The 20,737-nt window shown below is 46.2% G+C and overlaps 1 protein-coding gene across 1 annotated transcript in view; it reads left to right on the top strand.

Moving 5' to 3' along the window:
* LOC119440479 (protein timeless) overlaps window positions 1-13,456 on the top strand; it is a 38,495-nt gene extending 25,039 nt beyond the window's left edge. The window contains 6 exon segments of the mRNA XM_049661730.1: window positions 980-1,042; window positions 1,221-1,356; window positions 3,401-3,700; window positions 4,637-4,711; window positions 4,800-4,968; window positions 12,624-13,456. Of these exon segments, the coding sequence (XP_049517687.1) occupies window positions 980-1,042; window positions 1,221-1,356; window positions 3,401-3,700; window positions 4,637-4,711; window positions 4,800-4,968; window positions 12,624-12,964 (1,084 nt within the window). The 3' untranslated portion in view covers window positions 12,965-13,456.
* Window positions 13,457-20,737: the final 7,281 nt, after the last annotated feature.

A 20,737-nucleotide genomic window follows, 5' to 3' on the forward strand; every position in this document is an offset into this window, starting at 1 on the left:
AGATACTAGGAATACTACGAAGTTTCAACTGGGCTGCAATGATTACAAGATATATTGTGACGTGATATCATCTGGCATTGTGGTTGGCAGCGAGACTCCCACTTAGTGTTTATTCGGTGGCAATACGGTGTGTTTTTTATTTTTTTTAATGACGATGGCTTTATCGTCGACATTCATCGTGAGATGGGTTCTGCCGCACTATTTTTCTTTTTTTTCCACACCTTTATGTCTGTACTCTTCCATGTGGAAATTAAATATTCATTTGATTTCATTCTTGATCATCCTGCCCTCCATTCGGTTTAAGCGGAGCTGCCAGCGGTACGTGGCATGCGCGGACCCGCCTGCCCTCTCCGTCAGAAGTGGTTTCCACTATTGGACACATTGTTGAATGTGCAGTATATCAATAGTCGTTTCGTTGGATGTGCACACGCATTTGTATATATGACTTCCCTTGCTGATATTCAACCCTGCATTCATGATAATATGTTGCTATGTCAGTTCTTCAACCCAGTTTATGTAAGATTTCGCGGATGCGAACGTGCTCATTTTTCTTATGGGTAATATGTCTAATGTGGCATATTTTGACTTGCAAGTGAGCACTCCTCACAGATTTTTTTTCTTCTCTTTCGTACAGTCCTTAGCGCTCTTTCGAGTTACTAGATCCCCCCAAAATGATTTTAGAAAAGCTTAGATCAACAAGACCTAAACACGTTTGACTTGGCATCATTTTCGTACATTTTGATTATTTGAACAGGGAGAGGGCTAAGAGACGCCTATATGTCATTTATATTCATACAAAGATACCAGGGGAAGGTTCTTCAAGTACAATCGCTCTCAACAGTTCATTTTCACAACCAACTTTCCTAGCTCTATGTTTAACGGCAGCGTCCATGCACACATCTGAAACTTGTTTGCTCCAAGTATGTGCTAAAGTCTTTGAAAGGTTGCCAACGAACTGCTGCTTCTTTCTCTCTCCCAGGTTTGCAACAGTCGAGGTGATGGAAAGATATGGTGTGGTCTTGAAAGATTACCGAAAAAACAGGTAAATCACGGCTCACTTGAAATAATTTGCTCGGGCGCTTTCTGTATGACAGCACACACTTTCAAATTCTTTGATACATAATATGTCCATGCAGAGTTGAGAATTCTAGGAAGAATAGCTAAAGCATACCAAAGCTAAAACAATACGTCATGCTGTAACTCATTTTTCTTCTTTTCAGTGTTCTTGTAAACGACTGCGTTTTCACGATGATGCATCACGTTGCTGGCGACCTAAAGCGTCCGGAAGCACTCTTCCATCCGAGCATTCTATCTTCTTTCGTCAACATCTTGAATGAAGGAGCCGAAATTCCAGAGGTACGTCCACGTGATCGTGAGATGTCTTTTGACGCAGCTTATGCATTTGTTAAACTCTCCAAATCAGCTACGTCAATTATACTAAATATTCTCACACATACGCTGAACATACATGCATTTTGTGAACAATCGTACGGCACAAGCCTTACGCGAAACAGTTACACTCAACGGAATATATAGGCTGACACTAGAAACGGGTTACACGAGCACACGAGTGGCTCAAAACTCAAATGAATGACTACGGGGTGGCTGATACTAGTATGTGCCGACGAAAAACCGCGAGCAGTGAAATGCAAGAGAGGAGGAAAAGGAGTGCAACAGGACGCTTTTACAAAAAAGCGCCAGCGGATACTTTCTCATTAATACGTATGGTAAAAACAGCCAACAGGTTACATTTAGATATTTAGTTTGGCACAAATTGGGATAGAGCAAACTACAGATAGCTTCAACTACAGGTACAGCCATCTTCAAATGGAGCTAACTACGAGTAAAGCAAACTACAAATAAGTGTGGTGGCTTCTCCTCACTAAGATAATGCCCGTGGCGGTGCACGCTTTACAGGATAAAAAGCAAGTTAACAGTGTGAAAGCTTCTCCTCACCATCAGGAGCCACATGGCAATGCACGCTTTACAGAAGAAAAAACAATAAATGGTTTACGGTGGATCCGGTATAAGACGGCATTGTGGGTAGGAAGGGCCAACCTCACGAGAGTGCAGCAGAGCAGGGCCAACCAGCAAAACAATATGTACGCGAATCAACTTAAATGCTGCCAAATGCATTTTAAACGTATTTTCCTCCAAACACATTATCCGCACAAGAACTAGCCAACCTGCTAGGGCCATCGCTTTGAACAGAACCAAACAGCGACGCGAATAGGATAAAACGACCACGTATACCAATCCCATAGGAATAAAATTATTTTTGAACCCCAAATGTACGCACGTTGTCCATAAACGAAAAACAGGTCACATCCGCAGTCTGATCAGAAATAAATGTCACGGAAAAATATAATACTGTCTCGACACACACCGGTCAGCGATGAAGCAGGGAAAAGTTTGCAGCACGTAGGCAGTCTGTCGCATTTCACAGATCATGAAGTATATGTTGTTCATCATTATGTTTTTTTGTTTGTTTGTTTTTTGCGCAGTTATGCGTTCAAGCTTGGCTTGGTGTATTTCTATACGAATGCGTAGACAAAACACCCTTATTTGAAAACAAAACAATTACCGACATATAAATATTTCGCATTCTATACTTTTGAGGGAACCTTTTGATGCAGCGCGAAACGTAACATGTACACATGAAGGCACAAGTAAAAAGACAACGCACAGTGCTTTCCTCATGGTTACCTCATGGTTTCCTTATGAAGGACCAACAAGCCCCCATCGCTACCCTTGTCTATACTTTTGCCGCAGCGGTTCATGCGCGAACCGTGTATGCAAAGAAAAAAGGGAGCGGTTAATCGATAGTGAAGGTTTGGCTGAAGTGATTAGCTCATAACATTAACGTCTTTGATATTTTGGACGTTTTCAAAACGTGCATACGTACGTGAGTCAGCTGTCCTCACAAATTTGTACGGCAAAGCTTTGCACTCTTACAGCGAGACCATATGCCCAGTAACAAATACGCCGGTTGGTGTGATCTCTGGATTGTCTCAACCGAGCTCCGGTATCCAGTACCTTGGCTCACGTTCTTGTCATATTTCCAACGCTAAGCCCCATAAAAGATTTTTCAATGCTGATTAATGTTCCAGAACCAGCAAGTACAACCGATAGAAGATCGTCGGGGTTGAAAGGTTGCTAAGCGAAAAAAATCTGAACTGTGATAAATTGAGTTGGCCTTCGTTCTCAACAATAGGTTTGCTTGAAATCTGCGTCTATCTCAGACTGCAAGCAGGTAATGTAGAGTGTTTCCGGCCAGAGGATAATAATCAACGAAGCTGTAATTTTTTTAAAAATAGAAAGAAAGGGTGTATAGCCTTGCTAACATAACGAATTTTTCCGCAATGCAATTACGACGCTCGCACGCGTGTACGTGTTGCAGCTGTACGAAGACTTGGTGGGCTACGTGATGAACCGGTACCTAAAGCTCGCCGGACGCAACCCGGAGCTGTACTCGGAGAGCATCCCGGGCATGCAGCGCAGCGGTTCGGCATCCAGCACCCAGCCGCTGGTAGTGCCGCCTTTCTACGACGACGACAGCAGCGACAGCAGCGACTGTAGCGACGAGGGCGACGACAACGCGCTCTACTGGTGCTTCCTCCAGTTCGAGTACGATAGCGACCCCGTCGGCCAGATCGTCGAGCACCTGCGCCGGAACGACGTGCGTCGCACCCGCCGAGAGGTACGCTGCAAAAACACCGCGAGCTGCGCCAGTTGGTATGGTACTCAATAGCGGCGTAATGATGAAGAAGGAGAAAGGTAGATGTTGCGGCCCAGCCACATGCCACGAGAAAGAGGAGACAGTGCAAACAAATCAGTGCACAGTGCAAACAGGACGAAAAGCTCGTTCGCATTTTCCTTCCTTGAAATCGTTTTTTTTTTTTTTTTTTTTTTTTTTTTGTGAGCACACTTAATTGTTACCGCAGAGAGATATGCAGTCTGGCCTGCCATGGCTATGGGGGCCTGCGGAAAGCACTTTAGTGATAAGCAGTACACCAGGGAGAAAGAAATTTGCCTTGTTCGCACCTAGATCTTATCGGGAGACGGTTGTCAGGCCAGTTTGATAAGATATCTAAAGTTAGCATCTCCTTGGTCGATACAAACGCACGTAATTGAGTCGACAAAAAAATTGCAGCCGCTGTTGGGTGGCAAGAAGACAGTGCTGTCATACAGGTCTTATACATGTATAGACAAGGCGGGTATTGTTCATAAGCTGCGAGTGGAGCGCTTCGCACAACCCGTCGCCACTCGTGGCAGTTCCATCTGAACCCACCTGAACCAAAAGCAATGTCAAACTATGAGCAAACGTCCACTCATCCTTTTGAAGATTAACGATAACAAGACATAAAGTCCCCACTGGCATCAGTCTTGTTGCAAACGAGCTAGATATTGCGTAAAATTGGTGTGGTTTAAAATATCGCGGTTAATTGTAGATAACAATGTGAAATGTACGCATAAAAAGTAGATAATTGTGCCGAGTGTTCACATAAAAAGTGACCTGTCAATTAATGAAGTCATTCCTAAAGAGAAACTTACAACAGCAAATGCGTGGTTTAATGTTGGTGAATGTCAGAGAAAATTATTTATTCCTGGACGTTTGTTTGCGTCCTTCTTCCAGATACTGGACCAGCTGAAGTACAAGCGCGTTATCTCGAATTCTCAATGTGAAAAGTTGGAAGAAAAAGAAAAACAGGTGAGAAAGGAATCGAATGCATCCGGTTTGATCGTTTAAGAAACGTTAACCTATTATACAATTTTAATTCGTTTTTATTATTTTCCAGTTTCTAGAAAATTCTTCGAAGCCTAAGGAACAGCCGGAATCTCAAAACATCGAGAGCGAGGAGCGGTCAGAGATCACAGACTTGGTACTCAAACTTAAAGGCATGGGATTCGAACCACAGCTTCAGTGGATTCAGAAGAAGTTCTTAGAAGTATGCTACGTCAAGCTAAGTAAGTACTTCATCACTGGAACTTATTACAAGCACTGTTCCGTGGGGCTCCAAACAGGCTTGAACATTTTGATTTTACCACCTGCGCTTTCTCTGGGGGCTAACTTAACCCTCCAGCTCGCCACTCGCCGACGTCACTACGTGGGCCTGACGCCTGCTACAAAAACGTTTTCAGTGGTCTTTGGAATGTGTACGCGTGAGCTGGCACGCTGAACTGTCATGGTTGGGAGCAATCTACCGCACGGTTGGGCGAGGCGATCCGTTACGTAACGGAAAGCAAAGCTTGCCGAGTTTCGATGCACTTCTTATCGTCACCTTCTAATCGTCACCTTCTTCTAACTAATCGTCGCGGTCCCTACGCATCTGCAGGCTATAAGGTCAACAGCTAGGCGCGGCGGGTATGGAGATAGGCACTGTTATATGAAGCCCCTTGTCCTCGTTCGCACTGGAAGTGTGAAAATGCAAAAGAAAAATACTACTACTACTGCTACTAGTTACAATAATAATAATAATAATAATAATAATAATAAGAAGAAGAAGAAGAAGAAGAAGAAGAAGAAGAAGAAGAAGAAGAAGAAGTAGACGTAAAATAACACACTGCTAGCGTCAGTCGCAGTGTTGGTGCTCAAGCGTTGATAAAACGCACTCCAAGTCTGTCTAGAGTCTCTTTTATTGCGATAGCAATTACATGGACACTCCACGGGCATTTTTGCCGTCACCGTCGTCGTCGCCGTGAGGTTCCGCATAAAGTCCAACGGCGATAAAACCGTCACCGAGCGCCGTACGCTGTGTGTGCGAGGGAAAGCGTGCGAGGGTGAGCCGGCAACCGCAGCTTCATCTCGCGCACGCGAGCGAGGAATGTGGCCGGAAGCGCGCGCTCTTCGTCCACTCGCGGGGCACGGGTAGAGTGACCTAGAATATTCTAGGTCACTCTAGCACGGGGAGGAGGCGACGGAGAGGGTGAGGGGGGGGTGCGTTTTGCTCTTGCGGCTGCTGCTGACGGAGCTTCCGCGCGGGCACCGTATCTTGACAGCGATCTGCTCTGTGGCCGAAGTGTGCGCCCGCGGAGGCGTCATCTTCAAAGCAATCTGCGATGGGTAAAGTGCAAAAGAGCATGCGCCGAGTGCCGGTAGCTTCGTATGCGCTGTGCTGTCGACGTTTAGTTCGCGTTGAAGCGAGACGCGAGACAGCGCGAAGGTCAATTTGCCCGCTGCTGCTGGCGCGCTTTCTCAATCGTCTTAAACAGTTTCCGCGGTCATTGAACGAGATGTGTTCATGTTTACCTGTGCGCACGTGACACCGTGCTTGTTTATTTAGTTAGTAAGCGAATATTTACAACTTTATACGGCCGATAAAATGACTATCCTTACTTCGTATAGCTGTCTACTAATTTGCTATCGCAATCAATACTTCGCCTTTCGGGCAAAACTGCGACTTTTGGATATCGAATTTCGAAGATGGCCAAAGTCCAGATAGAGTATAAGGCATCATTACTTCATTTTTTGTTCTTGTTACATCATGTTGCGACCACTTCATCGCGATTACTGCAGGTTGAATATGGCGCGGTTCCTAAGGATATAAAACTACAATTGTGTGAATGTACTGTACTTTCGCAACTCCGTACAACCTTAAAAGAATTGGACGCAAGCGCAAAGTGGACGTTGTTTTCACCAGCAATTATGAGTTATTAATTCCAGACTATGCCTTATATATTGGGACACGGAAGAACGCGCGAGAACGTTCACCAGTGAGAACTTTTAAAGCAAAGTTTTTCTTGCCTTCCCTTCCGGGTTTGGCGTGGTTGCTAGCTGCTCGGTCGTTCAGCATCTCGGCGGATATACTTGTTGATACATACGAAGGTTATATTGACGCGAGAAAGGCTGGCAACTGCGGCCGCCGGCCGCTGGAACGAGTACGACGAAGTGTGTATTGGAACGCGTGCTCTCCGAGTGTCAGCCTTGATTAAAAAAACACCGTTTTGCCAAGGCCTCGATTGCTAACTTCGTGACATTTTCTGGTGGAGGTGCTGGGTAAATGATACGATCGCCCGAGACGCAGCGTACTCTTGACTCATCACCAGTGAGTAGTCCGACAGAGCTCACCCCTGCACACGTCCGTACCAGCCGTGATCTTCAAGGGCTCCAGCCACAGCACGGTCTGCTACCTGATCCTACCAGGACGCTGCACCAACCGTCTACTGCTGCGCTTGCCGCGCCGACGCAGATCCTTTTGCATCAGCCGCAAACACCCAATGTGTTCCACGGAGGTGCTGTTAAAGACGTCGAAGACTGGCTTGACCACTTCTAAAGGGTAGCCGAATTCAACGGTTGGTCCCAAGAGCGCAAGCTGCGTAATGTGTACTTCGCTCTCGGGGATTCCGCAACGACGTGGTTCGAGAACCACGAGGCGACACTGACATCGTGGGACGAATTTCGTCGGCAGTTAGTTGCCGCCCACACCAGCGCCGACAAAAAGGAGAGAGAGGAGTTGGCGATGCAGGCAAGAATTCAAGCTCCTAATGAGAGCGTCACCGCGTATATTGAAGATATGGCTCGGCTCTTCAGGCGTGCAGGCGCTTCAATGCCCGAAGACAAAAAAGTCCGACACCTAATGCCAGGCGTAAAGCAGGAAATCTTTACCAGCCTTATCCGAAACCCACCGACTACGCTTGCGGACTTTCTCGCTGAAGCCACTGCAATGGAAAGGGCACTACAACAGCGCGCCAGGCATTACAATCGAAACGTGACTGCAATTTCGAGTGGCATCCCTAACGTGATACTGGGACGCGACGTCAGCGATCTGAGAGAATTAATAAAAGCGGTCATAAGAGAAAAGCTCCAAAAAATGCAGGCGATCGAACCCCCGGTCGCGCGACTTTCTGTGGCAGAGATGGTGCGAGACGAGATCAGGCAAGCCATCCAAGTTCCTGAACGCTTCGGGGCACCACAGCAGCAGGAGCAAGTATGACGTATAAGGAATCCGTAAGACGTCCATCGCTGTATAACACCTCAAACGTCGTGCGCACCGCAGAACAGACAGAAGTCGGGTTCAGGCGTCGTAATACGCCGTTCATCAACGAGTCCAGGCCAAGAAAGAGTGATGTCTGGCGCGCTCCTGACCACAGTCCGCTTTGTTTTCATTGCGGCGAAGCCAGCCATATATACAGGACGTGTCCCTACCGACGCATCGGTCTCCGTGGGTTCTCCCCGAATGCGCCGCGTCCACGACCTGGTGAGCGTCCCCTGGAGATCGAGAGCTACCTCGCGAGTCGTCCCAATTTCACAGGCTCCGTCACGATACCGGTAGCCGAATCCTGCCTTCCATCGAGACGCCCCTAGGCGCCGTTCGCCCAGCCCTGTAAACCGAGAAAACTGAGTTCAGCGACCTCCGGAGATGAGGCCGCTGTCGCCGAGTGTACCGAATATCCTCCATTACGACGCAAGCGACGACAACAGACCGACGTTCAAACGTACTCAGGTGATCCAAGGCACGTCGTAACATCGATATGCTAGTAAGCATAGACGACGAAGTCACAGCTTTAGTCGACACTGGCACGGACACCTCTGTTATGAGCAGAGAACTTGCCGCTAAACTGAAAAAGTTTACACGCAGTGGACAAACCAACACTTACCCCTCGTTACACCGTTACAACAAGATCTACCCAGACATTTACCCCAATCCCACGTGCCATATCTGCAAGACACAGCCAGCCACACTTCCACACATGCTTTGGGACTGTACACAACAATACCCCAACACTAGCCCCACGACCCTCTCGTCGAGATGGCACGCTGCCCTGCGTAGCTCCAACCTCGACGACCAACTCTGGGCGACCAAGCAAGCCTGCGAGGCGCCGACGAGGCAACACCGACGCCCGTCGTTACAACCAGAGTCGCGGAATGTCCAGTACAACCCTGGCGACCACGTGTGGGGTGTGGACACCTGTCCGTCACCGTGGGCTCTCGAAGAAATTATTGCGACGATACTTCGGGCCATACGAGGTTGTGCGCCGGCTTAGCGATGTGAATTACGAGATCGTGCCCCAAAGTGTTGATCCTCGCTTGAGCCGACGACGTCGCCGCCCTGAAGTTGTACACGTAGTACGGACGAAGCCGTACTACACCTGCGAGTGAAGTGCACCTTTCAAACCCTTCGCCGTCCTATGCAGTGTTGTGGTTATCCTTCGCTTTATGTGACCACACTTGCCATTAGAGCTGTCCGGCTACCTTACGCACTTTATATTAACCAGCCGACCGGGACTTTTGAGAGGGGAGAAATGACGTGAGGCAGGCTGGCACCTGCGACCGCCTGCCGCTGGAACGAGTACGACGAAGTGCGTATTGGAACGCGCGCTCTCCGAGTGTCAGCCTTGATTAAAAGAACACCGTTTTGCCAATTGCTAACTTCGTGACAATATGTGCACCGAACGAAATTACCAGAGAACGAGCTTGTATAACCCTTGTACGCTGACCGACAAACTAGTGCAAGTGACATGTTGACCGCTATAATCAAGGACAAAGACAGAGAAACACGAAACGACGACACGTGTTTCATGTTCGACGTTTCGTGTTTCTCTGTCTTTGTGCTTGATTAGCGGTCAACATGTCATGCAGTAAACACCAACTAGGCCAAACTCAAGTTCTCTAGTGCGAGCGAGCACATCTCTGTTATGCGTAACAAAAAATTATTTCCTACATAAAACCTGAACAAATACTGTCGGTTCATATATAGGTACTTTTAAAGCACGCCAACTTGTTAATGGAATAGTTGATTTTATTTAAAGGTTTCTTTGATTTACCTTATTTCGTTTTTTGTTTAGCCATTCAGTGTGTGCCACTGAGTGTGTGCCCGTTCTTTGCCGCTCCTCCAAGCTAGGTGCGTGCTCGGGGTGGGCGAATATTCGAAGTTCCAAATAAGAACCGAATATTGCATGCTAAATATTTGTATTTGTATTCGAAAAGAAAATATTCGGTATTTCAAAATACTAGTACCTATATAACCAAATATTTCACTACAACCTATTGTTAAAGTCTTGCTACTGTTCTGTGTCTGCTAAACAAGCTATCGTAAGTTACCAGAAGTGAAACAACGAGTAAGCTTTCGAAGCAATGCACATACAAAATGGGTAATGAAAGCTTTGAATTCGGATTCGCGGCGGAAGCCTACGTGACAACCATAGTTTTTTTCTTGTAGTCCGTCATTTAGTGTTTTTGGAAGTGCAGTCATGGTAGCAGTTTTATTTTTTAAGCTAAACCATTGTTTCCCTTGCAAAAGGCCCGCTAACATGTTTTTACGGCACACAAGTGCTTCAACAAATTTTTCTTTTTTTTTCACAGCTTCCGATATTTTCACACAGCTTCCGAGCTTGCGAGCGATGTAGCGCACCAAGTCAAGTCGCGAGTTTGCGACTCGTTTGATACGGTAGCACGAATGTGATGCGGCTGACGACGATGGCTTGCGCCTGGTGAGGCCGCCCTTGCTTCGCGCTATTATGAATTCTGAGATCAAGATCAGTGCCTTGAGTTCAGGCACTGAGCATGATGCCAGAAGCAGCCCGTCATCGAGTGTACTCGCCGAAATGCGAGACCGCTCTTCCGATAAAACGAACTTAACGAACATAAACGAACAAAAAAAGCTTCGGTAACAAAGCGTTGTACCCTGTTAGATACGGACCCTTTCCCGGAATCACTTAAGTTTCCCCACCATCTCAAAAGGCCGCATGCCAATTATGGTGCGCCGAGGCGCATCAACCACGCTACCGGACCCGTTAGACAGGTTGGCGACACCCTCCCCTCATGCGCCTCACATCAAGCTATTGCCTCTCATCCTGCTTGACTCTTCCCAAAAGTGCAACGGGAGACGGGCACGGTTCCAGGTAGGAGGCCTTGGTCGAGAGCAAAGCGGTTTGCAGCTCTGGAGGATCGTTCCGAGAACATCCGGTCTCCGGCAGCTGAGCGCTTCCAGGCGAGGAGGCAACGCCGCAGGCAAATCAACCATCGGACAATGGAGCCCTCAGAGCGTCCCCATTGGCCGAATATGACGTCACTTGCACGGGCCAATACCAGGGGAGGAAAATGACGACACCTGAGCTGGCTCGACGATTGGCTGAAAATGACGAGACCCCGAAGAACCTCAACAGAATTCGAGGAATTCCGAGAGACTCCGAGAGACCGAAGGGGTTAAAAGAGCGACAAATCAAGGAGAAGAAGGTTCCTCTTCTTGCCACGGGCCGCAGCGTCCGATTTGCTGCCGGCCGTCGATCACTGTATGACTGTTCCTTACTTTGTATATTTTCACTGTAAATAATGTAAATAAACCCTCCAGTTTCTCCCAAGTCCGCCTCAACGTCCCCCAACGTCCCCCAACTCCCGCAACCACCTGCCAGATCTAAGATTATCGCAACCTCCAAGAAGATCTAATAACCCGTAGAAGACGAAAAGATGAGCTCTTCAGCACGCAAGCCCTGGGTTTTGCTACGATGCCGATCTGCTAGTTTACCGAGCGGCAGGCTTAGATTAGTGGAGCGCTCGACCGGCTATCGCTCACACTATCGCTGCACGAGATCGCTGCACTTGCCTGACGTCGGTTGTTGCAGCTTACCGACTTTCCCCTTGAACCGAAAACCGATAAAAAAATATTTCGGTTTCCCTCCGGAACAAAATAATAAATAACGTTTCGGTTACGTTTTCGTTCCGGTAAAAAATATCGTTCTTTTTCCTTTTTGTGTTCGTTCCGTTCCGACACACTGGTTGTACAGCGTTTAAATTACCGCTTCACGTAACTTCCAACATGTGCTTTGCATCTGCATTTTCTTTCCGGTTTTTTTTTTCGCTTTTTTTTTTTTTTCATAGAGCGCTTTACCTTACTCGAGCGACTAGAAGATAGAAAAGGTGTGAACAGAAGACACAAGTGATTTTTGCGGTTTCGTGAAAGTAATAGCTTACGCTTCTCTTCCCGCTGCGATTCCGACCAGAAAAGTACTCAGAAGCATTTGCATTCCGTTCTTAGGGAGAGCACCTACTCACACGACCAACAAATAGCCTTCTTACGGCACTGTTCTGTGCATATCCGTAGGAAACTAATTGTTCTCGTTGCCATACCTACAGGAAATATACCGTCGTACATTGCGAAGTGCGAGATCCGCGTACTTCCGAAGGCGTTCTTGCCACAAAACCATAGCCCCACCCCCCTTGCCTTCTGTTTTTCTCCGCGCCTATGCTGCACCCCTCCTTGCCATGCGTACTTAACCATGTCTAACGTATCATATGCTAAGCGGTTTTGATACCTCAACATTTTAAATTAGGGATAGGAAACTAAAGGCACAGCCCATAGAAGTTAGGAACGTTTTTCATACGCTGGAGCAAGTTCCCCTCCCCCAAGTTGGGTATAGTTCATCAAATCAATAACTAATTAATTACTATACAAAAGTAAGCTTTAACTCAAATAAAATTTCATTGTATTCGTACAAATGAACTCTCCGTGGCCAGAAGCAAAGGTGAACAAGTTCTAATTTTTTTCTTGATGTGAAATTCTTGGGCACTGCAGGGTTAAATGTGGCTTCATTTCGCATTTAAAAAATAATAACCATGTTGGTTTCCTCGTGGGTCGGGCGGCCGCTGCCAAGTCAATTAATGTCTTTCTGTCGAAACTTCGCAGAAAACCGACCCATGGACGACGCCGAGCCCGTGGCCCTGCACTACACGCTGCTGGGCCAGAGTGTGCCCATCATCGCCTTCAGCGAGGTGCAGTCGAGCGCGCTCAAGAACGCCGACTTTCGACAGCTGCTGCATAAGCTCGGCCTCGACTGGCCGGGACCCGCAAACTGCCCCTGCATCCCGGCCTCGTGGGCCGCCGACAAGCTGTATGCCACGGCGCGCAAGCTAGGACCACTCGCATACCGGAAGCTGGCCAGGCTCTGCCAGGAAGGCGTGGACTCGAACACCGCCGCGTTGGCGGCTCCTCCTCGCGCCCGAGCCGATGCTGCCGCCACCTCGTAGACGTATTTTTCAACGGGTCTGTTGTTCCAGCTGCAATATATATACCATCACGGGGCTTTCGTCGCTCTCTGGTGCGGGATCTTGAGGATCGTGCGCGCCCTATACAGTACAGGACCCCGTTATAGCGTAATACCGGATATAGCGAACCCAATGCGCCGGTTTTGAGGGCGTTCTTACGCGTTCAACCGAAAAAAAAACACGATATATAGAATCGTTGGTGCCTTTGCACTTAAGAAACGCACACCACACCCAAGCAGGCGCCAAGCTGCAATCCAAGCTACGTCCGCAATACCGACGGTTCACGTCTTGTGGCAAGAGTTTTGCGAGCAACCTTCAACCTTGGCTGCAATCCCTATACTATATTGATTCCGGTCTGGACGCTTCCGATCCTCGTCAATGCACGCAGCTCATTCATACACGCTTGTATACAGGCTTGGATAATTGGCGACATGATAAATCGCTCAATATTGAAGCGATCCCGATCTCGATTCAACTCGTAGGTAAGAAAAAGATAATGATACAATGCTAATCCCGGTTGATTCACTGTAACGGGGCCTCCTGTATAGCGAGAAAGCTGACTCACAGGCACGAACGCGCGTTCATTGGTGTCTTTTCCTACCGCTTGCATTCACCGCGGCAAAACGCAGACGTGCTAAGAAGATAAAATCGTGAGATAGAAAGATGGCGTGTAAGCGTGCAGTGAGTGCACCCCGTACGCCTTGGGAACGCGACTTTCACATCAGTGTTAGTCACATGTGTCACGAGACTGTGGCAAGGTCCAACTCCACAAGAAGTGTACCAAGATCGCGCATTGAAAGAAAACGTAGTGCAACAAACGTACGAAGGAATTATGCAACTGAAGTTATTGTTTTGCTCTCAATTCCTTTCTAAGGTCATCCGGTACGTCTCCGTAAAAATCTACAACTCGGTGTCTTCGCGCTGAAGTGATACAAGCAATTAGAAACTCTACTCTTAAAGAGGTGTTAAGGGGTGCAGCCAATACATTTCAGAAAGACATTGCTAATACGTCTTCCAGCACGGAGACACCTCCCAGGCTGCCGGTCGAGCGCGGACGACGACAGTACATACACTGACTTCGACAAAAGAATGATAATAATATTTATCGCACATTTTGAGCTCCAGAAAGCAAGTCTGAGTCAGACCAACTGTGAGGGTCGATAGATGGAACTGTGACCCTTGGCAATTTCGTGATCTTGGATTGGTCAATAAATCCGCCATAGCTTTTAGCACTGCATAAGATACACAAGGGGCTTAATGATGCAGTTTAACGTCCCAAAACTTCACAGTCAGTTATGAGGGACGCTGTATAGTGGAGGAGTGAGGATCAATTTTCACCACCTGTGCTCTTTAACGCACACCCGTAGCACGGTACACCACCGTGTTCACATTCATCACATATTGGAATGCGACCGGGTAGCGAACTCGCGACCAATTGTGCTCAGCAGCACAACGTCACAGCCAGTGAGCCACCGCGGCGGGTAGCCGAAGAACGTAACAAAAGAAATTGTATGTAGTATTTAGGCCACACTAAAACACTTCCAGGTTTATATGCCCGATGTATGCGCTTGCCAAATAGTTGGCTACACCCGAACATATGTGTAAGCATGTATAGTGTGCTAATTACATCGAATACGCCGTTTTCTGGTTTTCCGCTCTTTTCTTAAATCATATTTAACTGTATGTTGCGGTTCAGAAATGCAGTGTCAAGGAAAGTAGTCAACGCGACAACTGCACGACTTCCATGAGTAAGCCTCGGCTGCTCCTCTGGCGGAGAAGATGGCAGATGCTTCTTCCTCCTTGGCCCGTGTTTGGATCCTCTTCCATCACAGTCTTTGTCATTAACACGGAATACAGCGCTGAATTAAACGCCACCCGACAGTTCTCTACACTTCGGGACGCGTCTCTATCATCGGCTGTCATTCACCATGCTAGCCACCTTAACTATATATCCAAGCCATGCGCAGCGCAACTCTTCGCTGAAGCTATAAAAAAAAATTATTTTATAGTGACAGCAGCGCCAGAACACAGAGCGGTGGAAGCAAAACGGGAGGGCCAAGGTTGGATCTAGTTGTTTGTAGTGCAGTCCGCAGTTAAAGACAACACTCAAATGGGCGGCTCTCACTTTGCTAGCGCCCTAGCTGCAAGTTGCTGCGCAAGCAATGTCAGTGTACTGCACAGCTGGGCGTTTCGAAAGGAGTCGGAGCCACCAACCACAAGTTATCTGCTGCAAATCAAGGCGATTGAACTCTTGCGAGAGAGAGAGAGGAAAAAAATCTGGACATGCTCTGCACTCGAATGTTCCCCTTGAACAGTGTACGTGTCTGCACATGTTTAAACGCGCTACTGAGCAACAAGAGCCCACGGAAAGGACGGCCACGACGCGTGGAGAAGCGCTTGTCCACGTGTCTTGCGCGTCCCTTACATGCGCTTCTGTGACTCAGTAGCGCGCTTCAACTCAACAAAATGGGAGGGACGCGATGCGCATACGCCGCTCGGCAAAAGCTCTGCGAGATTACACTCACACTAGCTATGAAGCAAAGCTGCCTCTTCTCTTGGCTTGTTTTGTCGTGTTAAATGGAAGTGTCGCAGCGCCCTCTGGCCGGTGCTAGGTGCCTATACTTCCGCGCCCGTGCTAAGAGCGCTGAATAGGTCGCGTGTATTGGCATGCACCAATGTCTGCCTTAGAGTCGACATATCGAGGGCTCGATACAGTGACCTATCAGTGGCGCAAAAGGTTGATTCCTTATCTGATGGTCTGCGACGGGCTAATCTTGTCGAGATTTTGCGAGGTCGGCGAGAATCTGCGAGCATCTATCTGAAAATAGTCCCTCCTTACAAAGGAAATATTTAACACATTTCTGGAAGCAACGGTTTGTCACGAGCGAGGTCATTGCTGGTTCACTGTAAACCCATCAAAACTTGGAGCCCCACGCCACACAAACGCAATATGCGGCTTTGTAGATGCACGTGTAATTTTGATTAAAATGTATATGTCAAATGTTAACAATTAAATGACAATGGACCTATTAGCGATGCCCCTCTGCAAGATAATAAACATTGGTTTGTGATATAACTACTTCAGCGAAGTGTACCTCCTAATCCAAGATGACTTCCCAGTGCAGCTCTAGTAGTTCACGTACTAGTTATGACATCAGTTACGAGCAGCGAAGGGCTAAATTTTAAGATTGTTGCGTTAATGCACCATTGTCCCATTTGTCAAAATTGTCCCATTTGCTAAGAGAGCACAAACAGCACGAAAACAGTTTAACAGTAGAACGCATGCCTTTGCGTTTTCAGGAATTCTTTTTGGTAAACAAAGGCTCAGACTTGTTTTCGCCGAATTTTGAGTTTGCACTACATATTTGGACATGAAGACAAACCATCGTGCGGCCGTGCTTCATAATGATTTGCCATCCTTTTCGACGTTCGTCTGCTCGCACGCCGCCATGCTGCCATTACGACCAGCATCAACCACATGACGCCAAAATTAAATTATGTTGCTTAACGTGCCAAAACCACGATACGACTATGAGGCACGCCGTAGAGGGGGACTCCAGATTAATTTTGACCGCCTGGGGTTCTATAACGTGCAACCAATGCACAGCACACGGGTGTTTTTGCATTTCGCCCCCATCGAAATGCGGCCGCCTCAGCCGATTTCATCTCGCGCAGTAGGGCTTTGCAACCACATGGCGCAATGGCTCGCATGAACACAATCATAAAAGAAAAAGAATCCTTTTGAAAACATGCCCGTCATATGCAGTACTTACCCTGAATAACATATCACTCACCATTACAGCACAAATTGAGGCACCTTCCAAATGCCAACCTAGGTTTAAGTCATTTATTCATGCTGTCATTCCAGCAAATCAAATTGCGCCTTTCAGTTACATTCAGTTCAGCAGTGAAGCGAAAAGAGGGCAGTTAACATGCTCTGGTCACACAAAAGGCAAGGCCCATGAACTTCACATACTAAATAAGCAGCCATGCAGTATGTCTCTTCTTGGAAATAAAAAAATCCACTCATAGTGCATGCATTCGTTTTAACAACAGTTAAACGAATGCGATTGACAGCTCAATTCATATTCAACCTAAGGTCTAAGTTAAACCCTTCTTTTCCCGGCAAAGCATCCAAAGCTCCACTCGGCATGCTCGGCGATTACCAGCAGTCCCAGCGGCGGCAACCGACCTGGGGGTTCGGTAACTCCCCCCCCCCCCCCACGCGTCCAGCCCCACCAGTTCAACGTGCACCTTCAGTGCTCTGTTGGCATTGTCATTACAATTCAGAAGGTGCTTGAGATCGAATTTTACTTAACCACACTATATCAGTGTCTTGTATTTATTCTTCACTCTTAAATTACTATCAGTAACACGCTGAAGAAATAGCCATCGTCATCATCCTTATGTCATTATTATAATTATTAGGCATTTTATTTGCTGTTGGATTCCTCTGGCTAAGGCAAGGAAATTGGATATTATGCAAAGTGCTTGCGCCCCCTCCCCCCCACACCACACAAATTAACCCCGCCCCCCCCCCCCCCCCCCCCCACCTGGCAGAGATCTGGGGGCACTACTGACCAGTCCCTTTCTCTGCAGCAAACAGCAAATCAAATAAGAAATGAAGATGAAAACACTTTGAAGTCCCGAGGGGTTTTCTCCTTGACATAAATGGAAAGACCACAGCTTCAGAAGCCGCACGCTAATGTGCACTATCTTTAAACGAATGGCACCCTTCGAGTCACATTAACCCCCTTGTCACTAAACCAAGATGACCTTGTTGAGGCAGTACTAGATGTGCAAGCACTACTGTCTTAGATGACCAGTGTCTGTCCTTTAATGCAAAAAGAGACGGCCATTCGAACATACGTGCCAAGAGCCAGCGTGAAGCTTGTAAATACTGCCTAATGTAGACAAGATGTATTCCTGACCTTGCTCCATGTTGAATTCAGCAACCTCTAACCTTAGGCTGCATTACAAACTAATGTGACAGTGTCCCACAGTACAGACCTACTGCGAAAAGCATGTGCTTTTTATGGCTATATACATATATAAATATGGATGTATGTGTTTTTAGATGTGTAATCTTGGAAAGTCAAAGGGTGTATAGAGCTACATAAATTTATAAGAAAGAGAAAATATACAAAAGATGCAAAACTAGGCCGTTGAAAACAATGCATGTGTACAGTATATGCAACCATGCAATCATGTGTGTTCCCAAGCATGCATGTATGCTAAAATACCTGTTGCACAAGTAAATATCCTGTTTGTAAGAAGCATATTTGTATCCCAATCCTTTCAAATTTACGTGGCTCTGTATCACACGTGAGCACCGCGCAGGCCTGCTCTCCTAGATACTGTTGAGGCCTACACATTCTGATGCCTTTCACCGAATCAGCACGGACAGAAGGGTTCAACTTTCTGCGTGTGCAAAGACAAGTGAATATAGGCATACAGACAAGGTTTAAACACCAAATGTAGAACAGCACAAAAGAAAAGTGTGAATACGATACCTGAACCAGTTAGCATGCATGCCTGTCCATGATGTATCCTCATAATCATTACAACCAAGTAGTTCTCTACCTCCTTAGATGGTTGTGTCATACATTGTTACGAGTGCTTACACTGTATCTTGGCGGATAGCCAAGCATTTGATTTCTGTTTCTGCGTTTATAGAACTGTGGATGTTTTGTTCTGTTTCTGTGTTGACATATACAGTGGATGACTACTAATACAATATCATGTTCGTCTCTTTCCTTGTGTCATGACGAATAAAAATGTGCGTGATGTGCAATGTCTTTTGTGCAATACTTTTTATTTCTAATAATTCAGAACACTGAAATTCAGCAGCAATCCTAATTTCAAGTCTTGTTGCACAAAACATCATCTTGTAAAACATTCTGAAAAGAATTCTCACAGTGACAAAAAAAAAAAAACAAAGGAATCTCAACCACATCCAATGCCCCCAATATAAATAGCTGTTGTGACTAAATATTGTGCACATGTGCACAATCAAGGTCAATGTTCCAAAATGCATCACAAACAAAGCTTTGGTCACCAAATGTGCCACATAACTTTACAAAGATGCCTTGCCTAGTCATGTACGCATAGCCTATAGAGAGCAAAGAGATTTACGGTGTGAACACTGCTGCTCGCGAGACTATTGCACTCAAACTTGCGTATTCCACAGAAAGACAAAACATGAATTACAGAAAGTGAACATACACAAATGCAGACATTGTACTTGTGAATATATTATTTTACCAGAATAGCTGGAAACAATGTGACACTATGCAGTCATATTGTTTTTAAAGGCACACTGTTTGCAACTGCATGAACATGCAACTACTATAGCTAACAAAAACGGTCCTAAAAAATGCAAAGTGATAGCAAGACCATGCATGCAGTAGTTCATGTTGGAGCCAAACACATAAAAAAAAAACAGGCAGTGCCAAGCGTGCAAACATGCCTGAAGACCAATGTAACACACATCATTTTATGACTTCATTGAAGAGGATGAAGCTATGCAAGAGTCGGCAAGAAAAGATGCCATTTGTCCTGTGCGTCTCTCATATGTTTACTATTATGACAAACTGTTTCACACAGACTTCCCTGCAATAATGAAAACCAGAAGCAAAAATCTACACCACTCTCAAGCTGTGTACATATAAATTTAAAACAGGTTCAAATGTTAAAGCATGAGAACTAAAATTTCACCTAAGGGCTATGGTATCCCTGTAATTAAAAAGGCATGCTACTTCAGTAGACACACTCTTAATCACCATTCAGCAACAATCATTTGCATTCAGCCGTTCTTCTGTTCAACAACAAACATTTGCATTCAGCCATCCTTCTGTACAGTAAATACTGTGTGTGACCCATTACCAACGCTTCTCCTTTTACCACAAAGTTAATATTTTCAAGGTTTTCAATAGATTTTCTAATTAAATTTTGGGTTTAACATTGTGAAGCCATACAGTGGGCTACAAGTAGGGTTCTGCATTTTCCAGAGTTTATTTCTGGGCAATATATATTTTGATGATTTATTTTTTCAGCAAATATCGTAGTTCATCACAGTTTTCTTTTAGAGTGCGATGAAATTGTTTTTCAGCATGTTTACTATTATATTCCACATTAGTTCGTCAATACGTGAAAAACAACCTTGATTGCAAAAGAAACAGTCTCCCACAGGAAAGTTTTTTAAGATTAGAGTTACTATTTTCAATTGCACAAGTATTTATCACTGCTGGAATTGACTGTAGCATACCATTCATATTTACTGCTATTGGAATCCTACAATTGCGGCAGGATCTTTGCAATTTCAAGAAATAAAACGAGAACACCCATCCAACATTTAGCAGTAGAAGCTTGTAAATCCTGTACAGTGCATGAAACAGGCCAGTAATGTATTCTCCAGAAAACTACAGCCTTAACAATTTTCAACAGTATATGCCAACTTTCTTGCCTGCAAGGTAGTGTCATGCCACTTAGTAAAATGGCAGAAAACAAATGCTCATTGCATGTCGACACTGCTGGCAGTTCAGCCTTCACGTTGGGGCTTGCAATCCAAGTATGGTCAAGAATGACTCGCTGGTGCAGTGCATGCAGGGAGTGTTTCATCGCACAGCCCAGCTCCACTTCTCTGCAACAGCAGTGTAGTACTCTCAGCTATTAATGACTTCACAGCACTCCTACTCGTCTACAATGTTTCAGCAAGCAGTCAATGTCTGCGCTAATGAGGTAAAATACGACTTA

This window comes from Dermacentor silvarum, chromosome 2 (genome assembly GCF_013339745.2).
Source record: "Dermacentor silvarum isolate Dsil-2018 chromosome 2, BIME_Dsil_1.4, whole genome shotgun sequence".
Taxonomy (NCBI): Eukaryota; Metazoa; Arthropoda; class Arachnida; order Ixodida; family Ixodidae; genus Dermacentor; species Dermacentor silvarum.